The sequence below is a fragment of the Anopheles darlingi genome, chromosome 2 (assembly GCF_943734745.1).
Source record: "Anopheles darlingi chromosome 2, idAnoDarlMG_H_01, whole genome shotgun sequence".
Lineage (NCBI taxonomy): Eukaryota > Metazoa > Arthropoda > Insecta > Diptera > Culicidae > Anopheles > Anopheles darlingi.
In genome coordinates this window covers 730,001-749,789 of record NC_064874.1, presented here as the reverse complement: position 1 = coordinate 749,789, position 19,789 = coordinate 730,001, and the positions used below count along the sequence as shown (strand labels likewise).

General features: G+C 47.0%; 1 protein-coding gene across 2 annotated transcripts in view; it reads left to right on the top strand.

Moving 5' to 3' along the window:
• The first annotated feature begins 4,529 nt into the window (after window positions 1–4,529).
• Window positions 4,530–19,789, top strand: part of LOC125952709 (atrial natriuretic peptide receptor 1-like) — a 62,437-nt gene continuing 47,177 nt past the window's right edge. The window contains exons 1-4 of one of the 2 annotated variants that reach the window (XM_049682365.1): window positions 4,530–4,654; window positions 16,701–17,636; window positions 18,769–18,952; window positions 19,142–19,344. In XM_049682365.1, coding sequence (XP_049538322.1) covers window positions 17,186–17,636; window positions 18,769–18,952; window positions 19,142–19,344 — 838 coding nt within the window. In that variant the 5' untranslated portion in view covers window positions 4,530–4,654; window positions 16,701–17,185. Of the gene's footprint in view, window positions 4,655–16,626; window positions 17,637–18,768; window positions 18,953–19,141; window positions 19,345–19,789 lie in introns of both variants that reach the window. The other variant, XM_049682364.1, reaches the window with a different exon arrangement.

The window sequence follows — 19,789 nt, the reverse complement described above, 5'->3', positions numbered from 1 at the left end:
TGCGTCGTCGAAGCTGCGACGCGAAAGTCATTAGTCATGTTTTAGACTTTTAATTATTCATCATTCGGACAGAAGCGCTTCGGAGCGGAGCGGGCCCGAGGACGACTCGCATATGGAGTAAGTGGAAGCGCCGCTGTGTTTATGCTCGTTAATGTATCATTCTTGGTAATTAAATAAAGCTCACTGACTGTGCGCTGATCGCGATGGACGCAGCACCACCGGGGCCGGCCACGGGTCAGAGAGAGCGACGAACGGCGACGGTGACGGCCACGATGCGCGCACCTTAAGCAACGAAAGCAGACATTCACGTTCTTCTTTCCCGAGCGTAGCGCAGTGCGGTTTACGAAATCATAATCAGCATATAAACGACCACATCATAAGAATGGCAATCTGCACCAACCGACCGACCAACCGACGGATGTCCATACGACGACGACGACGACGGTGAGCTGCATTAATGAGCGACGCGATCCGCGTTGGCAAGACCATCACTCCAGCGGATTTAGCGGCAATCGAGAGCACCATGAAACAAATCGGTGGTGATTTGTTTTTACTTAAACTCTCGGCCCTCTGCTCTCGGGCGGTCATTGTCGGTCGGGGTTTATCATCATGCAACAACAAAAAAATGGCGGAAAATTACATTCTATATTACATTTAATTGTAATGTGGTGGTGATGGCACTGGTGGTAAGGAGGGAATGACAAATGTTCTAAGCATTAAGTGGATGATCAAAGTTCCAAATGGAGTTATAAGGAGATTTCGGGATAATATTTTGATATTGCTCGATAGATTTGAGTTGTGAATGAAATAGTATACGTTACTCGTACGCGTCGTAAACAGGAACTACAAAATTCGAAAAGAACATTTTATTTGAAAAATGGTTCACTATTGAACAAATTTCAAACGAGATCAGACGGTTGATAGAATTTTACTCCTAAACTGGCATGTTGAAAGATATTTTTAGTAAATGTCCTTTTTCTATCAACCCCCTCCCGTATCAACCGGTCTTACTTTAGCCTGCGGAAACTCATCCATTCGAGAAGGACGAAGCTGGGACTGTATACGACGTGTATACGCCTCTGAGACTTGGACACTGTCCAGGATGGACGAAGCACTCTTATCCGCGTTCGAGAGAAGAGTTCTCACCATTACATAACTTCAGGCGGATGGAAAAACGCGGAACAATGCGCGGAACAATGCGCGGATCGGTGGCCAAAAACGGGTTTTGGTGTTTGGTTAGTTTGATTTTCACATTTTTCCTTCGATGCCTAACCTTTAAAAGTAATCTGTGATGCTTTTACATTACTTGAAGCAGTGCGACCACTTTGTGTTTCCTTCTTTTCTATTCTTAACTATTTGAAAAATGTACACCAAAGAGCATTGAAGCGGCTCGATACATTCCGGAAGCGTGGTGTGATCAACGTAAATCACGCTCCGCTGCACCGTGCGTCATGGTCCGACCGTTAGGACAACGGCAACTGATAACGAGTGTTATATTGATAGCAAGATGCTTATCTTTATTGCAACCGACGACCGTGGTGGCGCGAGGTACATCATTATCATCGTGCAGCAGGTCTACGTGGCTTGGCGGTACCATAAATCTGACCAGCCCTGACCGGGTGTCGGGTGTCGTTCGAAATTGTTTTCTGCTTCTTTGCATTATGGTGTTACTTTTACGATATACTCATCAAATCGATTTTATTTGTTTTTTTTTCGTCATCACGACGTTAATCATGATGCTGTGATGGATTCGCCACATATGGGACCGGTATGGTATTGATAAGCTCGAAGTGAAACAATGAAATGCTTAAAATAGCATCCGCTGAAGGCTAATGAATCGCTAATGACACGATATGGTCAGCGATTAGTTATCAATTGCAGCGAATCTTGTTTCTCCTTCACTGGCGACATTAACTACCATTCTGCCTTCGCATAAAGTGTAATTTAAGCAACAGATTTGAAAAACAAATACCTCGTCGCTCTTCTGCCAGAACCTCAAATCAATCTAACTTGCGGTCCCCAAATGCCCTCGAATTACATGAACAGTAGCAACACCCAATTTGAGCACCTCTGATGACGTGCAGCGCTAGTCAATCAATCAATAACCGAATCTCACTATCGTGACCAATGAGAGGGGAGGTGCGGGACGCGAAATGATAACACATGCGACATTATTGGAAGCTTCCCTGACAAAGGAGAAGCGAGAAAGGGAACGAAATTAACTCCCGCTCGCCGGGCGAACCTTTTGTCCGGCAAACCGACCAAATGAACATCATCCTTCCTTCCGGTATCGATATCCGTCGGTGATCCTAAACTCAAGTGCCTTCACAAATAAGCGGTTCCGTAGGCATTTAAGCGGACAGTGGACGCCTTTCTGTTCTGCCTGTTCTCCACCAGCCACTGAAAGACCGGCGATGGCTCACCAGTAATTTCTTATCGTCGCACAAGACGTGACAAGCATACCAGATGATTCGCTTCGTTCGCGCTGGCGGCTGTTGTGTGCACGAGCAGAACAACCAATCTCCAATATGCATTTGTATATCACTCTCTCGTCAACAAAGCTGCCTTTTCGCGTTGTTTAGGGCAACCGCGTTCCAACACCGATGGTTACCAAGTATCGTTGCTTTGATTGATCGTTATAGCATGTGTAGTACGACGACAAAGTACTCACTGTAGCAAGCGACTAAACACTCGCGAGAACAACCGCAAAGCGGCTGATGACTCTCCATCATCATCGAGCGGGTGGGAGTGGAAAACACAACAAAGCGGCCCAAATGAAGAACAACGAGGAAACCAAAGATGGCGCTGCCTTTCGAAGGGACTGGCTATCCGTTTCGCGCAATCAGTTATTAATCTTCCGGAAACGCTACATGCGTGGCAGTTGTGTAACAACTCGCCTGAACACGAGTTCAACCTTAGTTAATGATGGATCAAATCATTCTGGCACATCTAATCGATCACGTAACACCAGGGGTGATAAAACTTTTCCAATAAATTATTGGAGCGGAGCAACAATGTAATGCAAACACATGAGCGAGCCGCACAATCGTAACAAAAGACGAGCTACGAGCGCATAAACTACCTTCCGTACTTCACCGAATTCCAAGCCTAGATCAATAATCCAAAAATAATTGCAATCCCCATGGCAGGGTACCGGTTCTATATTTATGGCGGGGGGGATCTATTGATCATTTGTTCGTGGGCGCATTAGACCGCGCGACACCTTTAGCCTGTCATCGGGTAGCGGGATCGGTAACAGGAAACAAGTCCCCAATCAACAATCCATTCAATGCTGCAGCTCCAACAATGCTTCGATACCGATGCCGATACCGATGCCGATGCCCACCGCTAAAAAGGATCCCTGATTGTCGAGTGAAGCGTGAAGCGTGCCTCGGTTCGGTTCGTTTGCGACGTCGTCAACATGTCGATCCAGAACATCGAGCTGCCATCCCCTGTCGGTCGGTCGGTCGGTCGGTTGGTGGAGGCGCATGGCAGCTCTCACCTGGAACCGAACCGCGTCGAGAGCGAGAATAGAAACAATAGCAGCTGCCATCGACCATATGCCATGTGCTCTGTAGAACAGCCATCATCAGTCACAGGAACGAGCTGAAGCGTGGAAAGTGGAATGGATTGGAAACCATTTTATGACACAATTATGAAACCTGGATGCCTCCTCCACTTTGTATGCATCCCCTGGTGCAAATGTGTAACCTGAAACCATGCCCACCGACGGCGTCACATCTCATCAGCGACATTGTCGTCGTCGTCGTCGACGTTGTCGTCGCCATTCGTCGTCCACGTCGTCGTTGTCCTCGATGCAATCTCGATAAGCCCGAGAGCATAAGCAACAAGTGTGTGTGTGTGTGTTGCTAGCCTTCTGTTTTTCCACTTCATTCCGACGTATGTACGGCGTATCGGATTTCCTCCGGCGTTCCGTTGGAGGGTTGGCCAAAGTGTAGTGCTTTGCTCCAGGAACTCCTTCCTCCCATCGCGTAATGGCGTGGACGATGGAAAATTAAAGTGATTACACCGCAACGGGCACGGAACACGCGCGCTCCCATTGGCGGTCATTGCAGTTCGTAGCAATCGCCGGTTGTCAACGGCAACGACCTCAAACGTGCCGGGTGTGTGCTTCGTTACGTCATCAACGAGGCAACGACGACGACGACGACGCTAGAGTGAGAATAGAACGCAGAGCTGGAAGGAATGGTAGGAAGAGTGTCAGAACGATGAGCATGACCTCCCGCGCGCCACGTCGCTTTTGGGACGAACGAAAGCGAATCTTCGTCTCGCTGCCGATAAGGTGGCCGCCGCCACAACCAAGGCCAAACGGTGAGTCGTCGTCGTCTCGCTGGTCTCGGGCTCGGGGTTGTTCGTTACGGGGTGTGCGTTCGTTCGTCGACGTCGGTTGTTTGCAGTGCTCTTGTGGCTTGAGTGCTTCGGTTTGTCAGTTTGCCTCGAGCCGGACGACGGACCATTTCGCGTACTCCGCTTTAGTGTTCTGGTGTACCGCGCGTGGACGGTTTTGTGCGTTGGAACCGGCTCCGAACGTCGTCACTAATCTACGTAACGTCAGGTCGCTGAAGCTCATCTCAACACACCGAGCCTCAGCAGGCTGTCAATTAGTTTGGTGACAATTGTCGTCGTCGCGATGGTAAAATGCCGGCTCGGTTCTCTGCTGAACCATCACATTTCGTTGGTTTGTTTGGTGTTTACGGCTTAAAAGTGTGGTCGTGTGAGATCATCCCAAAGAGTGGTGTCCCACAGGACTGCGAGATCTCTCGTGACAACAGAGATGCGTGGCGTAGACACAATAGACGCGTACACTCCCAAATCAATCTAAAATGGTGCCCTTGATCTGTCATGTTTGTTTATTTTGACATTTTACACTCCTAACCGACGACGTTTCGAAGTTCGATACCGCAGTAGATCGGAGTGGAAGTGGTTTAGCTCTCTCAATCTCCATCTGTTCCGATGCGCGTCCGAAGCAATGACTCTATCGCAGTAACGCATCACAAAAACGCAATCATCGCGATGTGACGAGCGTAGGAAAATAACTGGAGAACTAAAAATGGAGCAGAACACTATTTGCGTCCATGTCGTTAGTGACAGTGACCATCACTGACCGTTGCACGCTGCACTTTAAGGGCATCGTGAGGGACCTACGCAAAGGCATACTCCTCTCGTTGTTACCCCCCGTCCCTCCCGCTCATTTGCAACTGCAACGTTTTGCAATGCAGCCGGTTTCGTTGAATAATAATGTGACACCCTTTGTGCCTGTTGCATCGAATGTGTCCATCCAAGATCTCCACGACTTCCAAGATGATGATCTGCTGTAGAAACGACCACCCTCCGACCGGCGTGCTTTGCCTTCATTCACATTTTCTCGCATCGCCGGTGTCGGTTTGTGGTTTGTCGGACGCACAATGGTCGCTTCAAAACTGGCACTTTTCATTTTGCCGGCAAACCGAGCAATACGGACAGGCTGACCAGTACACTGGATCCGATATGCTTTAATGAAATTGTCGCACCGCAAGCGAGGTGGGTGGCGATGCAATCAATATTCAAATTTCGGCAGTTACTGGGATCAATAGACGGGTTGAAGTACCCCGCCTTGATGCAACTGCCCCGACCGGTGGCGCTCGTTATTCCAAAAGTAGCAACGTAGATGTGTCCGTTTGCCATTTTAAAAATAGCATCACAATCAAAAAGCATACCTCCTTAAGCACACAAATCCATCCGCATACTGCTGCTGCCCTCTCTGCAGTTGCGCTGCTTCAATATCAAGGTGAAGTTATGTTCCCCTCGCGCGATTTGATAGTCGCGCTCCGCCCCCACCCCGCCATAACTGTCACGATAAGACTCGCCGTCGCCCAGCTTGTGTGTGCATGGCAAAGCGAATCGAAAGATAAATGAAGGTGCTATTAATAACCGGAACCTCAAAACATGGCGTTTGGTCGAAGACGCACCAGGCGCGAAGAAGCGCGATCGCGAGCAAATCGCGTCCGCACCAGTTGCGTTTACGATAAGAAGGAACGGCGGCGTGGGGCGTGATGGTCATCATCGATTGAACGGTCTCTATGCGGGAGAAAGAGTTCAACCCTAGCTGCGGCGCGCGATAACAAACCGCACGACGAATGGTTTGCAATTTAAAAGATCAAAATATCGAACATCCTTTCGCTTCGCCGTGTTTATCGTGCATCGTGAGTGATGGCGCAAATGAAAATAACGTCTTTCTCTCCGCCCGGACTACTTCATCTGTTTTCTGTTGAAGAGCGTAGGGGGTTGAAGAGCGGAGCGGATACTCTGTGATCGTTGTGAACAAAACCACAAGCAAAGCATGCTATGGCGTGAGAGTGGCGTGAAAAACATCATGTAAACAGTGAGCGAGCAAAGGCGAGAATGCGGAGGTCAAAGTCAGCAGCAGTAACCCCGATAGTCACAGCCAATAAGAACAGTGAGCATTGGGCCAAACGCGCCACCCGCTGCGCTCGCTCATGATCGTGACGCTGGTCACGGATTTTCCCAAGTGAATTTGCTCACCCCTGGCTGGCGTTCGCGTGCTCGCGAGTTTTGTGATTTCGGTAAAAGGTGTTCTGCCGAATGCTCGTGAAAATTTATCGTCGCCTGCTTGGCTGCACAAAGGTTTGTTTCCTCTTCGGAAAGCTGGAGAATAAATTTAATAATAAATTGTGCGTGATTGCGTGATTGGTGCGTGCTGCGTGTCGCTGTTTCGAGATGAAGAGTCAATCATTGCGGTGGTGTGTGCTGTGCGATCGGGAATTCGTTGATTTGGTGTTCCACCAGTGGATTAGAAATAGGGCAAGGAATTTACGTCTCTACCCAAAATTGTAAGTATAGTTGATGTAGTAGAACATTATCATTTCAATTCTTAACTTCACTTTATTTTTCGATTATACTCTTAAATGATTGACTGTTGAATGGCAAGTTGAAAAACTAATCATATTCTGGGCAATATTGCTGCAAGAGCTCACTATTGAATCTATTTCCAGACGACAGGATAATTATGTTGGCCTTTTCATTACTTCACGCTAATGCATTCTCGTGACGAGCGCTCGAGTTTCTCGTTCACCTGTTCAGACCCGCTGTTTCCCCCTGGCTTCTCATGATGATGCGTTTTTAATCATTTTCTGGTGTCACTATGCCGTGAAAGCCCTTGCGTAAGGATAGCTGCTAAATGGAAAAATAATAAAGAATTAATTTCCTACCATACAAGACATTATACTGATGGGAGAACTGAATTTAATGCCAAGAAGTGCAACTCATTTCAAATAAAAAATGAAGAAGACGACGAATGTAAAGCTTCGCTTGCTATCATGCTATCATCGGTCCCTTCCAGTTATCGATGCATTTAACGAAATATTTGCGAAATACTGACGCGACGTGACGGGCGTCGCTTGAGCAGCCGATATCCTGCCCAAATGCCCTGATAACAAATGGACGAATTGTGCAAAATTTAGTCCAACGCAGCTCGCGCCGCCGCATGAATTACGTTTGCTGTTCGCTTGTCGATGGGTTTTCCCTGTCGGAGGGAGCCATGGGTTGACAGACGGCCGGACATTCCTTGCCCTGCGCACACCAACACCCAAAAGAAGGCGTGAAGAGCACAGGAGTTCGGTTACGATGTTGGCATCCGTTCCCTGGTCTGGGCCCTAGTTTGAACCACATCCAGGTGTTTGTGGCGCGAGAAGCCTCTCGAATCGCAGACAAGCTCGGCTTATCTGCTGCTGCCGCCCGTCGACGAGTGGCCGTGGAACTTCATCGAAAAACGGTGTGAAGTGGATAAGATAAGATATGAAGCGTTTCTAATCATGGCACGTTGGGCGCGAGGCTCACTATGCGCTGTGGTCAGAGCCAAACCCATCACCGGCCATAAAGACACGCCGGGGTGGAAGCTCCTGTCCGGAGTCCATGATTCCTGGCGTTTCATAGACCTGGTGAAAATTGTAGCCGCTATCATCAGCTTGTTGGATGCAATCAAACGTAAAAGAATTATTGATTGTGGCGCTGCGGATGGCGTATCCGTCGTCCATCGGTGCCAAAACCTGGTGCTGGTCGATGATCATTTTGCGAAAAAATCGCCCGACATCCTAGTCTTGAAGGTGTCCGAATGGCGTGTATAACGAACGCGTCCATTTTGCGATGACGCAAAACGAACACGTCCGCTTATCAGCACCCAAAACACGGGACACCTGAACGGGCAGAACCTGATTGTGGGAGGAATGTGTCCATTGCTAACGCTAACCAATGAGCTGGCCTATTGTTAGCGAAATAGAAAATTGGAATTGAAGGAAACACCGATTGCTATAGCTTTTTAGATGGATATTTCCGTCTTTTAAGCTAGTCGTTTATCCGTTTTAGATAAGGAGATGAACAGAAGAAACCAATTTCATTCCAATGATCGCATTATGTGCCACGAGTTGAAGTCCAGAAAGGTGATTTCGATGGTTCAAGATCAAGATTCCCCGGTATAATCGAGTACCTAGCTCCGGCTCTAGACGTTTCCCATCCTTTACAACTCTTCAGCCATTCGATAGTCGGAAGCGCGAACAACAATAGTTTTTTTACAATCGCTTATCAGTGCAGTTCAGAAGGCCGTTATCGTAGGCCCACACCGATACACCAACACCGTCAACAACAAGCACGTCATGACGCCAATGGCGTTGGCGCACCGCTCCGGTATCGATAGGCAATTGATAGGAAACACCGTGCTCACCGGCGAATCTCGTTGGTTCTCGAGACGCCTTTACTTGTTGCTGCACGATAGCCACCAGTTCCCGTTATCATCCTGCCGTGGTGCCGATTGTGTGGTCTCTTCATTCCTAAAATAACCTCAAGCACCGTCGCCCCGAGGCGTGCAGGACTATTAAAGGTATTACGTTTACGTGCGGTCGCTAGTCGATCTGATTGATCGTGCACCGTCTAATCAGTCGAACAATTAGCAATGATTAAGCCGTGAGGTCACAAACGTCAGCTCTTTCTCTGTGTTTAATCCCAAAAGGCAGAATGAAAGAAGAATGTCTTTCACTGGCCGGTCTGGTGTTTCTCAACACAAACGCCCGAAACCTCCGAAAGGTAAACAACGCAATTCTTCCCAAACGGAAAACTCACGAAGCGCGAAAAATACCTCCCAACTGGCGGCGCATGTAAATAAATTACGGTCAATCCGGTTTCCAATATTTACCTCAGATCCCAGGAAACAGGGATGGAGCAGGAGAAGGAGACGGAAGAGGAAAGAGGCAGACGCCCCGACAAGTCTGGAAGTTTTTCAAACGGATCGATGGACAGCGTCTAGCTTCTTCCTCTTCACATCATCACGCTTAGATAATCGTGAATTGGGCAGATAGATGGTACGGATTAGGACTGGACTTGCCACAAGGTTCAAGGCCGGCACTTGCAATAATGTAATTTGAGACTGGGCAATTGCTACAATCTGCTTGGTTTGTTTGGTTTTTTCAATGAGATGTCCATTTATTCCCTTTCCCGCTCTTTCTTTTCAACAGAACGCAGCTGTTTATGCTGCAGCGGATGCCCGTAGGAATGGATTGGAAATTGAGACAAACAAGCGATTAGTAGAACCTCTCTCTCTCTCTATCTCTCTCTCTCTATCTCTCTCTCTCTCTTTCTCTCTCTCTCTTTCTCTCTCACTCTCTTACTCTAATACAATGACTATTGTCCACACAACTGCTGATACACGTGTTGTTTGTTTAGTCTTCCAAAGTCTGTGAACCTAGAAGCACCCATTTTCAGAGTTTTGTGTAAATCTTCGCGGTTGTCTGTCCAAGGATGTACCCGGTAATGGATTTTAGGAGAGACGGGGGCGAACCAAAAGTTGAACTTTTGGCAACCCAATCAGCCCACGGCGGCTTTTCTACAAAAAAACATTAAATTCCTCGGTCATACTCTTTAAACCAGAGTTCGTATAGATGGATCCTGATCCCTTCTCTCCTTCTGGAGGGATTAGGAGTGGTCAATGCATCGGCAGCAAGGGTTCAGGAAGGTAAAAAAATGGTTGGGAAAGTTTGTCACTCATGAGACATTACAACTGAATTCGATTCGCACCGTGGCCGTTGATTGAAATACTTTTCCAACGAAACCCCGAACAGAGACAACGGAATCCGTTTCCGAGTGCCTTGGCGCGTCGCTGAGTTTAAGTTAAAATTGAAGGGAAGGTATTTTTATCATTGCGGCCATAGTCGATTACCAGGAAACGGTCACTTGGGGGCCTTTTGGGCAAGAACCTTTTACACTGGAGATTTGCAAAATTTATTAGCTCTCTCCCTATCCTTCTTTTCTCTTTCCGTATCTTGGGGTGGCCCTCTCCATCTTCGACCGGTTGCGGTGACCAATGGTTGTGCGGGACACAGTTTTTCTATTTCTCGTTCGCATAACCCAGACCTAGCATTGCCATCATTCTTCGGTCTGACAAACATTCGGTGAAGTGTCCTTTTCCTATTAGTCACAAATACTTCTCTCGACCACTTCTTGTCGTCTCCATACGATACCGATAAACGATTTTTTCCGTTCTCGCTCTTTGCTTCTAATGACAAACACATTTTCTTTGAATAAGAAAAATAAGGACGGTATTTCATGGTCATTCCCATGCTTTTCATGATGTTTATTGAAAGGATAGATCCATTCATATGAATTGACGGCTATTGAGGCGAGCCTTCGGAATGAATTTAGGGTCTCTTGCTACCCTCCACGCTTCCTCGCGTGCCATCCATCTGGCATACCCCTCTGGCTGGGTGGGACGGTGAAAATTGCCTCTATCGCGATTAAGTTATGATTTGTGGGCGTAGACTCCTCACGGTGGTCGCACGTAAATTGTGGATAATACTAGGAAAACGTCTGGCATCTTCCTCTAATGCTCTCACGGGGTTATCATTCCCCTGTTCCCGTTGTCGTATTGTGTTGGATCGATCGATTGCTGGATGAATTCAATTTAGTGCCTTATCGGGTGTCGGAATCGTGCTGTAAATTGAATTAGGCTGTGAATTGGTTGGATGAAATTTTTGGCTAAATTACTTCGTTCGAAATGATCAGCAAGGAACTTCATAACTAAGTATACTATCTCTTTTGCAATATTGAACAAACTTATTTACTGCGAGACCAATGGCAAAAGTTCTCCGAAATGCTTCAAACATTACATCATATTGAAGGTTCATCAGGCACATGGACTCGAGTTTGCTGGTAGATAAATAGCAATAAAGCTTGACAATGACTGGCTGGTTGAACCATATTTACTATCCTTGACATAGCAAAAGCAGATAAATTTCCCACCGTGCTGCACATCCTCGTGTTTGTTTGTTTTTGAGTAACTCGGATGCACAAAACACCGAAAGCGCATTTCCTGAGAATATCACGCGGGAGTATTTGCTTGTTTTGCAAGGTTACCTACCTAGTCCTCTTCGTCAGCAACATGTTTACACATAATGCAACAAGTAACGGTGAAACGGGCATTCATAACGTACGTGTCATGTTAGTGTCATCGAGGTTTATGTGTCTATGCTTTTCAATTTCAATAATGTTGAATTTAGTTATCACTCGATTGGTTATTTCACTTTACTCGCTATGTTTTCTAAATTGCTTGACGCCTTTTTTTCGAATGTCCCATTTATGTTTCCCCTTAAATGAAACTCGTAACAAGTGGCTTAGAAAACAACACAAGCAATCAACTGGAACAGCAAACAGCTACAACCAAGCTGCTGCGAAAGTTTCAGCGTCTGCCCTGATCGTTTTCGACGAGACAGTCGATACGGCGGTAACAGCCATAACCTCAAATCCGTCGGACCTAACGTCCCGTTCTGTTTGTCGTGGCTGTTTCCTGTTCCGCTATCCACAATGGTGCAGCACATCGGAAATTGATGTTACCCCTCCAAGTTTGGTGCGGAGGTGCGGAAGGTGGTACACGTGGGGTGGATTATCTTCTGTAACGACGATTACTTACTGAGTTAGCCGGAGCCACCCTTTTCCGGTGCGTAGGAATGTAAGATCCATAATCCACCCGTTTCACGATGCTGAGCGTCGTTAGTAACACGGCGACCGTTATGGAAAGCGGAAAGCAGCAGCGCTTCAGTTTAGTTTACTGCTTTTTCCCCATTTTCTTCCCCTTCTCCCCTACAAGGTGTCCCAAGGAATCTTCAGTCTCAAGGATACGGATATTGCGTCAGCAGCGTTCATCTGCCGAGGGAAATTGAAGCCAGCATCTTGCGTCGCTGATGGACAGTCGGTTGATGAAATGGATGCTTTAGGCTGAGAAAGAGAAAGAGAAAGGACGAGCTGTTTGTCGAACTGATAACTTTGATAACTACCATTGAATGGAACCCACATGTTTGAACTAAACATTCAACAGGTCATCATTCAACTTGACTACACAGGCGTGGTGACGATGCCGCCACATAAGTGCATCGACGAAGGTACACAAGAGCGTCCATTGTCTGTAAATTGCACTTTCACACCCCACCGGGGGGTGTAGACAAACACAATGGCATCCATACTACGTGCCATTTGCAAATACCGGAAGAAGAAAAGCTATCACGAAGCTATTCGTATCCAATTACATGCACCACGTTAATGGAATTGCAACATATTTATCTTCCTGGGCTCAAGGGTTACTACTGGGCATGTGCTATCGGTATGCCTATCGGGTATTGCAGAATGCAAATTTGGGAAAATAAGCCCGAACAGCGCTGCAAATGAATGCATTGGCCGTTGATGAACTAATCTTTCATTCTGGTCAACGGTGGGTATCGGGTAGGTAGACGCCTGTCTGCCGCTGGAATAACATAAATAACATACACGCGCACGTTGTACTCTTCAAATACACTGAAGTACGCCTGGAAGACATCGAAAGAAAAATCTGTATCCAATTTTCCACACACTCCCCATGCATCCCTGGAATGTAATTTCAGGCTCAAATGAAGCAGATAATGGTCCCAAGGATTACTTGTTGCTGAGTTTCGCCGGAACTCATCCTTCTTGCCATTCGCACAGAGAGTTGGCAAAAACAAATCCCAGCAAGCCTCGCATCGAAAATAAAAGACATGTGGCTTGAATTTTGGATTTGCTTTCCAATCTCAGGCGGCCATCGAGGAAGACGTCATTCGGCCGCGGGTCGCCGAAAGTGACGTCACAGTCTGCCTTGATACTAATGGTACTTCCACTTTTGCAACTTTTTAAACGAAAGTTAATCGGCATGATGTGCTCTAGCGCTAAATGGACGGTTTATCAGTGAGGCCGGATTTTATCCATTTTACGCTACGCAGGCACTTTCGTGGGTGTGAAAAATAGATTCCCCCCCTCAAAGGTCATGGTAACGTCGCCAATGGTAACTCTTCGATCACCATGTTTTCATTCGTTCCGCTTGCTGCAATTCGTTCCGCAAACAGGGAATAGGATTGATGCAAAGACTCCCAAGGCCAAGAAGTCTTGTTGCTCTTTAAGAAGATAGAGGCTGACTGGATGGGCACATAATCGCCTTTTTTAGCTTCGCTGATGGTCACGTAGCCATGCTGACATGCTGCTATGAGTGGTAACGGTGCGCAAAGTTTCACATCCTGTCCGGATCGGCCTCGAGGATCGATCGCGCATGAGAGAAAGCAAACAAGTTTAGTGGCAGACTGGAGGTGGGCTCGTTTTACTTATTGTTTTGCTTTCCGTTTGCTACTTCAAAATTGATGATTGATTATCGCGCCATGATGGTGTGACGGATATGTTTTTGAAAGTCCTTTAAAGCCATTTGTTACGGAGCCAGCCACCATGACACCATCAAGGGATGTTTATGTCCACCGTTCACCAAATTATTCCGTCACTTGTGCTCCTTGGTAAGGCGTACTATTCTAGGAAAGATGGAGAGTGTTTGGTCAGATATACCTTGTTTTCCATTTCCGTTGGCGGTCACGTTCTTTACGTCGAATTTGAAATAGTCAGCTACCGGCCATTCAACGAGGGCAACGATTTCTTTGAAGTCTACATTTAGCAAACAATTTGTATGAATGAAGTGGACTTGGAGACGTAAACAAAGACCGAAACATGATGGAGTCCACCTGCGGAAGTGATTTTCCCTGTTACTTCAACATCGTCGGATCCCACTGGCTGGAAGGAAATACCGGGAACACGTGCCGGTCTCTGCCATCGTGGTCCCTTCCCTTATGTTTCCTTAATTTTTACCTCCGTGCTCAATGTACGTACATAATTGCATATCATTCTTCGTCGCGCAACAGGAACTTGAACAAAATACTTGCCGAGAAACTTTTGACAGTGTCTGGCCTCGAAAGTTTCACTCAAGCCCGATCCATCGATCTCAACCCAGGGCCCCACCAGAATGGCTGTTGGCCGTAGGGAGGGAGCCGTTAAAGTGGGCCAGATAGCCCACACTTTGAAGGACACTCATAAATTCAGCTCAGTGTCCTTCCAAGCCACTCAACTGAATATCCAAATGTGGTCGTGAACTTTCGCGACATCCTGTCCCGATAGACAAGACAACGACTAGGTCTTGGCAGACGTCTTGGCGAAGTGATAAAGGCAACAAGTTTTGACCTTCTCTCCGGGGGGTGTCCGGAAGGTGTAATCAACCTTTTGTCTCACACGCTGCGAAGCTTGCGATGGGTATCCGTATATCCCTAAACCGATTTGAAGAATTAACCTTTTACCCTAATCCTCCATCACGGCATATACACGTGGCTCTGAACGGGGGGATTTCAAGGGAGCGGTATCAGTTGCCAGACACACAAATTAGAAAAAGGTTCAATTGGTGCCTCGTGTTGGTCTCCGACTGTGGTGGATCGAGAAAAAGGATCAGACTCTCACCATGCTGGATTGAAATTATACATTTTTCTGATGAATCAAGATAAGAAACTCGCACAAAACCCCTCGATTGAGCTCCTAGAGTCATAAATTACATTGGAGATAAGTTTGGAAGGATCTGGCTTAGTAATTTACTTACCTGGCCCAAGGGTTGTTTCACTAATTGGGTGGCCAATGTGCTTTCCCCACCCCAAACCCCGGCATCTAGATTAATCATTTCGAGGCGTTAATGTTCAGCAGAATGCTAACGACCCTCAAAACCATCAAAGCAGACCACCACGATCAGCAAACGATCGATTCTACGAGCTAACTAAACAAATTTTCACAACCGAACGCCTTCAACCAACAATCCCATAAACCGCCTAGCCCCCTAGCGTTCCCCCCAACCAGTCACTTCCATTTGTGCGTTATTTATTGGCGTAAACAGTGCGACTCCTCAGGGGAAAGGATTGGCTTCCGCAACGCGAGTCACCAGTCAGTGGTCAGATCAGTGGATGGTTCTATGGCGCCGTAATTAACGCGGCCCATCTCGACATCAAACGCCCGCTGAACCAATTGCAAATGAAGTGTGTTTATCTTTGGCGAATATTCTGCTACCGCGGACCGACCACGTTGACCGATTCAAACGTGGCTCTATTATCCAGGATAATGCGGAAACGCGTTTCCTGCAGAGGAGTGTACTGGATGGGCTGAGAGCAACCGTTCTAACGCTTTCTGGATGCTTGGTTTGCCTTTGGGCCTTTAGGTTAAAGGTCCATCGTTTGTGCGTTCTTGGTATGCGCTTCTTTAAGAAAAGGCTGTTCTGACGTTGGGTGCCGGTAGTTGGATTAGAAATGGTGTGTTTGAGGGCTGGTTTGGGGTATGGAAAGGCCAATTTGGCCAGTAAAGGGGGTAAGCTATCCATCGTTCTAAATTTATGAAACCCGAAATGAGATGAGATGAGTTCCTTTTGCGAGTAAATTGGAATCCACCGGCACAGTCAGTCAGACATGCGTGCTTCAAGGCTTGGATCCAAAACGTCCGAAATCCTGACTGATTTCGGTTTCCACGAAACGCGGGTATCGCTGGATTAATCTGTTTCTAGAAGTGTTACATTGTTTAGGTTGCTTTCCGGAAAAAAGTGTGCTTTCATTTGTCTTCAGAAGATGATGATTTTGGGAGGAATAAATACTACTTCAACTGTGGATTCGATAGACTATTTAATAGGGAACGAATGATTTCGAAGGAGTTACCAGTAAAGCCACTTAGCGAACCTTATCTTTTCACAAGAGACGCGATAAATGTCTCAAGCATTTCACTTCATTCTTTTCCCTTCCTTTCTTTTCAGATAAAGGATGAACCTGAAGTCAAACCATCCCATCAAAGTCCATCACTCACCGGCAACAGACCGGTTCAGACAGTAGCGTCTGGTAGCGGTCGTTTCGAAGCCGAATGGCCGTGAAAGTGAAAGGCCAAAACCCTTTCTCACATCGCATCACACGCTGCTGCGCCACCGCAGCCACGTTAATCACGAATTCATCCTTGTCCACTCGGAAGTGGGTGTGTGTAATCCATCTTCAGGCGTTTAATTAGCCGGAATCGACAGCGGTCTGATTGGCTTTCGAGGGGAAGAAAGCGAACCGTTTCAGAGACTAAGCCTAAATGTTTCAAGTCATTGCCTTTATTGGCCATTTAGCTTCCTGTTTTCCTTCATGCCAAAAAGGACGATCGTGAACAGGTGCCGAGTCCTCGAGACACGGTTAGACAACTCCGCGAGCATGTGGTCGCTTCTAACGTATGGTTTTCGTTCAATTTCAGCTCCTCCATTTAGGCGCCCTTTTTCAACATAAAACATCGATTCTATAAACATAATTTGTTCTTTATTGCGCCAGACGTACTTCTGGACCAAGTGAAAAGCAACAGTGTGAGGAGCCCTGGGCGTCTGCAAATAAATATCGGATAAAACAGACATGTAAGAAACCCGACCCGTGCGTGTGTGTGTGTGTGTCTAAGAGTGAAACAAGTGCAAATAAGTGAAAGGTGGCGGGCGGGAAAAGTCAAGATCCGACGTGAGCGAGTGAAATCCAATCCTGGTCCTGGCATCCTCGTATTGGACGATGTACAACGAAAGGCTTGCGCAAATAATCATAAATTTTCCAAAAAACGCACGTTTCGCCAGCCTGGAGCCGCCATCGGTCTGGTGTTGAGCGTGCGTCAAACGCGAGCTTCCCTCCGGCTCCGGTTTTTGGATTTTATTTAATCATCGGACGCGAGAAGTCGGGCGAGCGGTTCGAATCTTATGTGCTCGTGTGATGTGATGGTGATGTTGTGGTGGTGCCGGATTGGAGAAACCACGAAAACGCATTAAGCAGAAATCATGGTGAGACGACCGGCGGCCTCGCCTGTCTCGCCAGTGCTCCAGCGGCGACCGAAGGATGCAGGAACCTGGTTCCTGTTCGTCAATGTCCTGATTGTCGTTGGTCTTGGCATCGTCATGCTACCGCCGGTCGATGCCGGCTGTCGGCCGTTGGTGCGTAAGGAATGTGAAAAGATTTGTCGTACGAATGGGAACTGTGAGTTGCGGATCGTTGTGATCATGCCGGCCAACACGAGCGTCGAGGCATCGTTGCCACGCGTTCGACCCGTCCTGGAGAAAGCGGAAGAGCATATACGCCGTCGAGCTATCATTCCGGCCAAAGTGGCTATCCGTTGGATATCGTACGATGATCGGTGCGAGCAGGCAAGGGCCACGGTGATGGCGATGGACGGAACCGGCAGCGAAACATGCGGTCACGTGATCCTTGGACCAACTTGTGACTTTGCGCTGGGTAAGTAAGAAGTACCATTTTTTAGCACCGCCTTGACCTGTGTCATCTCAATCACGTCAATTCGTCTTTCCAATGATGCGCAATGACGCCACACGATTCATCGAATGCCATGTACTACTTCTCATAAAACATTTACTGACCATAAAAAGCGGTCGGGAATGGGTGGAAAACAGCCGGCATCTTTTAATGGGATGCTTGTCCGAACACAAATTGTTTCAAAGCAATAAATGGGTGGCAAAATGGGCGGAGAAAACCCATTTCCTGTTTACGGAAAAAAAACTTGGCGTCTCCATTCAGTGTGTCCTTGCTAAGTATATTCGATACACAAACCACTGTCCGAAGTTTTAAACCATTCGAGCAGATACTTTTGGCCACGCTAAAAGCGGAAAAAATCCCAACGTGCCTGCTGCTCGATTTTTTCTCTCTCACTCTTTCTGCGAGAGCGGGAGAGGGATACCGAGGCCAAACTCACCAAATTCAATAAAAAGTACGGAAGATTGAAAGTTTTTTATTTTAGACCTTATTTTTCATTTTTTACCATCTGGCCATCCCAGGGGGTGGGGGTAGTTGGGGGAGCTGCAGCAAGATCCCCAAAAAGGCCCAGGAGCAACGAAAACCGAACTCTGGTCATACTTTGGCCATCGTTGGTGGAACGGTGGTCATGGGGGGGGGGGGGGGGGGGGGAGTATGCATCCAGGATGTTTTATGGTTTGCTTTATGAACACTAAACCAAGCTAAGATAAGGTTTTACCTCAATCCAAATCCATACACAAATTATCACACTTCAGTAAAGAACGTAACAGTTAAGTGGCTTCGTGTATGAAGCAAATTTGATTGTGTGGAGTATGGTTTTGGGCCCATCCATCTAGTATGAAACCAAAATGGATAAAGAGTGGGTAAAGAAAGAGTGAAAAATGAGGAAAGCTTAACAGAGAGGCAGCCATAACTCTTGATAGAACATAAACCTACCATACCATAGATCAAATAATAGAAATCGATTCGATTTCTACAACAACCTTCATAACTTCGCTTAACTTCGCTGTTTATTGTTCTTTTTTATATGTTTTTTATCTGTTTTCTCTACTTCTATCACTCTCATATTATCTGTTTTCTCGCATTCTCTCCTACCCAGCGCCGGTTGCACGAATCGCACGTTACATCTACAACGACGGCATCCCGGTGCTAACCGGAGCCGGCTACACCTTCGACTTCGAGGAACCGAAAACGTTCTGTGAAAACGAGTTCCACATGCTCATCCGGACGGGCTTGGTCAGCTTTAAGCGAATGGCTTACTTCATGATTGATCTTATCCGCCAGTAAGTATTAAACCGTCGTAAACCTTATAGGAACACTATCTACTATCAGCATTCCTCGCCAAATTATGAGGGATCTCGGATACCATTTTGGGACGGTCTTTACCGCGCCCATCGCCGGATTTTAATATATAAAACCTTATAATACCGATAATACATGTTCTACAACGATCCGTTTCTCCGTTTCTGCAGCTTCAAATGGAATCGCGTCGTGTACTTTTATGATCGTCATAGCCACTACAACGTGGCCGGTGCCCAGACAGGCCACCTGCTGATGAATACGATGGCGGAGTTTTTCCGTCACGAAAACATCACCTACTCACCGTTCTCGACCGACTCGGCGCGGACTAATCTCACCGAAAGCCTGAAGGAAAAGGTCGGCGTCAACTATGCAAGTGAGTACGTCTCGTGTTCTCTTCTCTATTGCTTTCCAGTTTAGTTACTAATTTAGGTACAGCTGTACCGATTGACGAGAAATGGTTTGGACTATATTACACGATTTTCCATTAGAACTTTAATAGTGGCTATTTATAGACTGCATCGGCATAAACAATGGAAACAATTCGTTTGTCGTGCCGTCTATTTTTAGTACGGCACACAACGTGAATCCCGATGGAACGGGGTATCAGTGGGGCCTTCGGGGCTCGTCCGTTTCTCTGATGGTAATGGTCGATACTCCACGTCATCTAAGCTAATAGCGGAGAGGTCAGTCAGAAAGTAGGAGAGAAAAAAGCAAGTTAACCAAATCCCTTGCAAATGGTAATGCCGCACAACCGCGGCATCGCTTGCACCGTTGGTTGAGGTGTGCATTAGTTGGTGCAACGCGTACCTGTCAGCGCA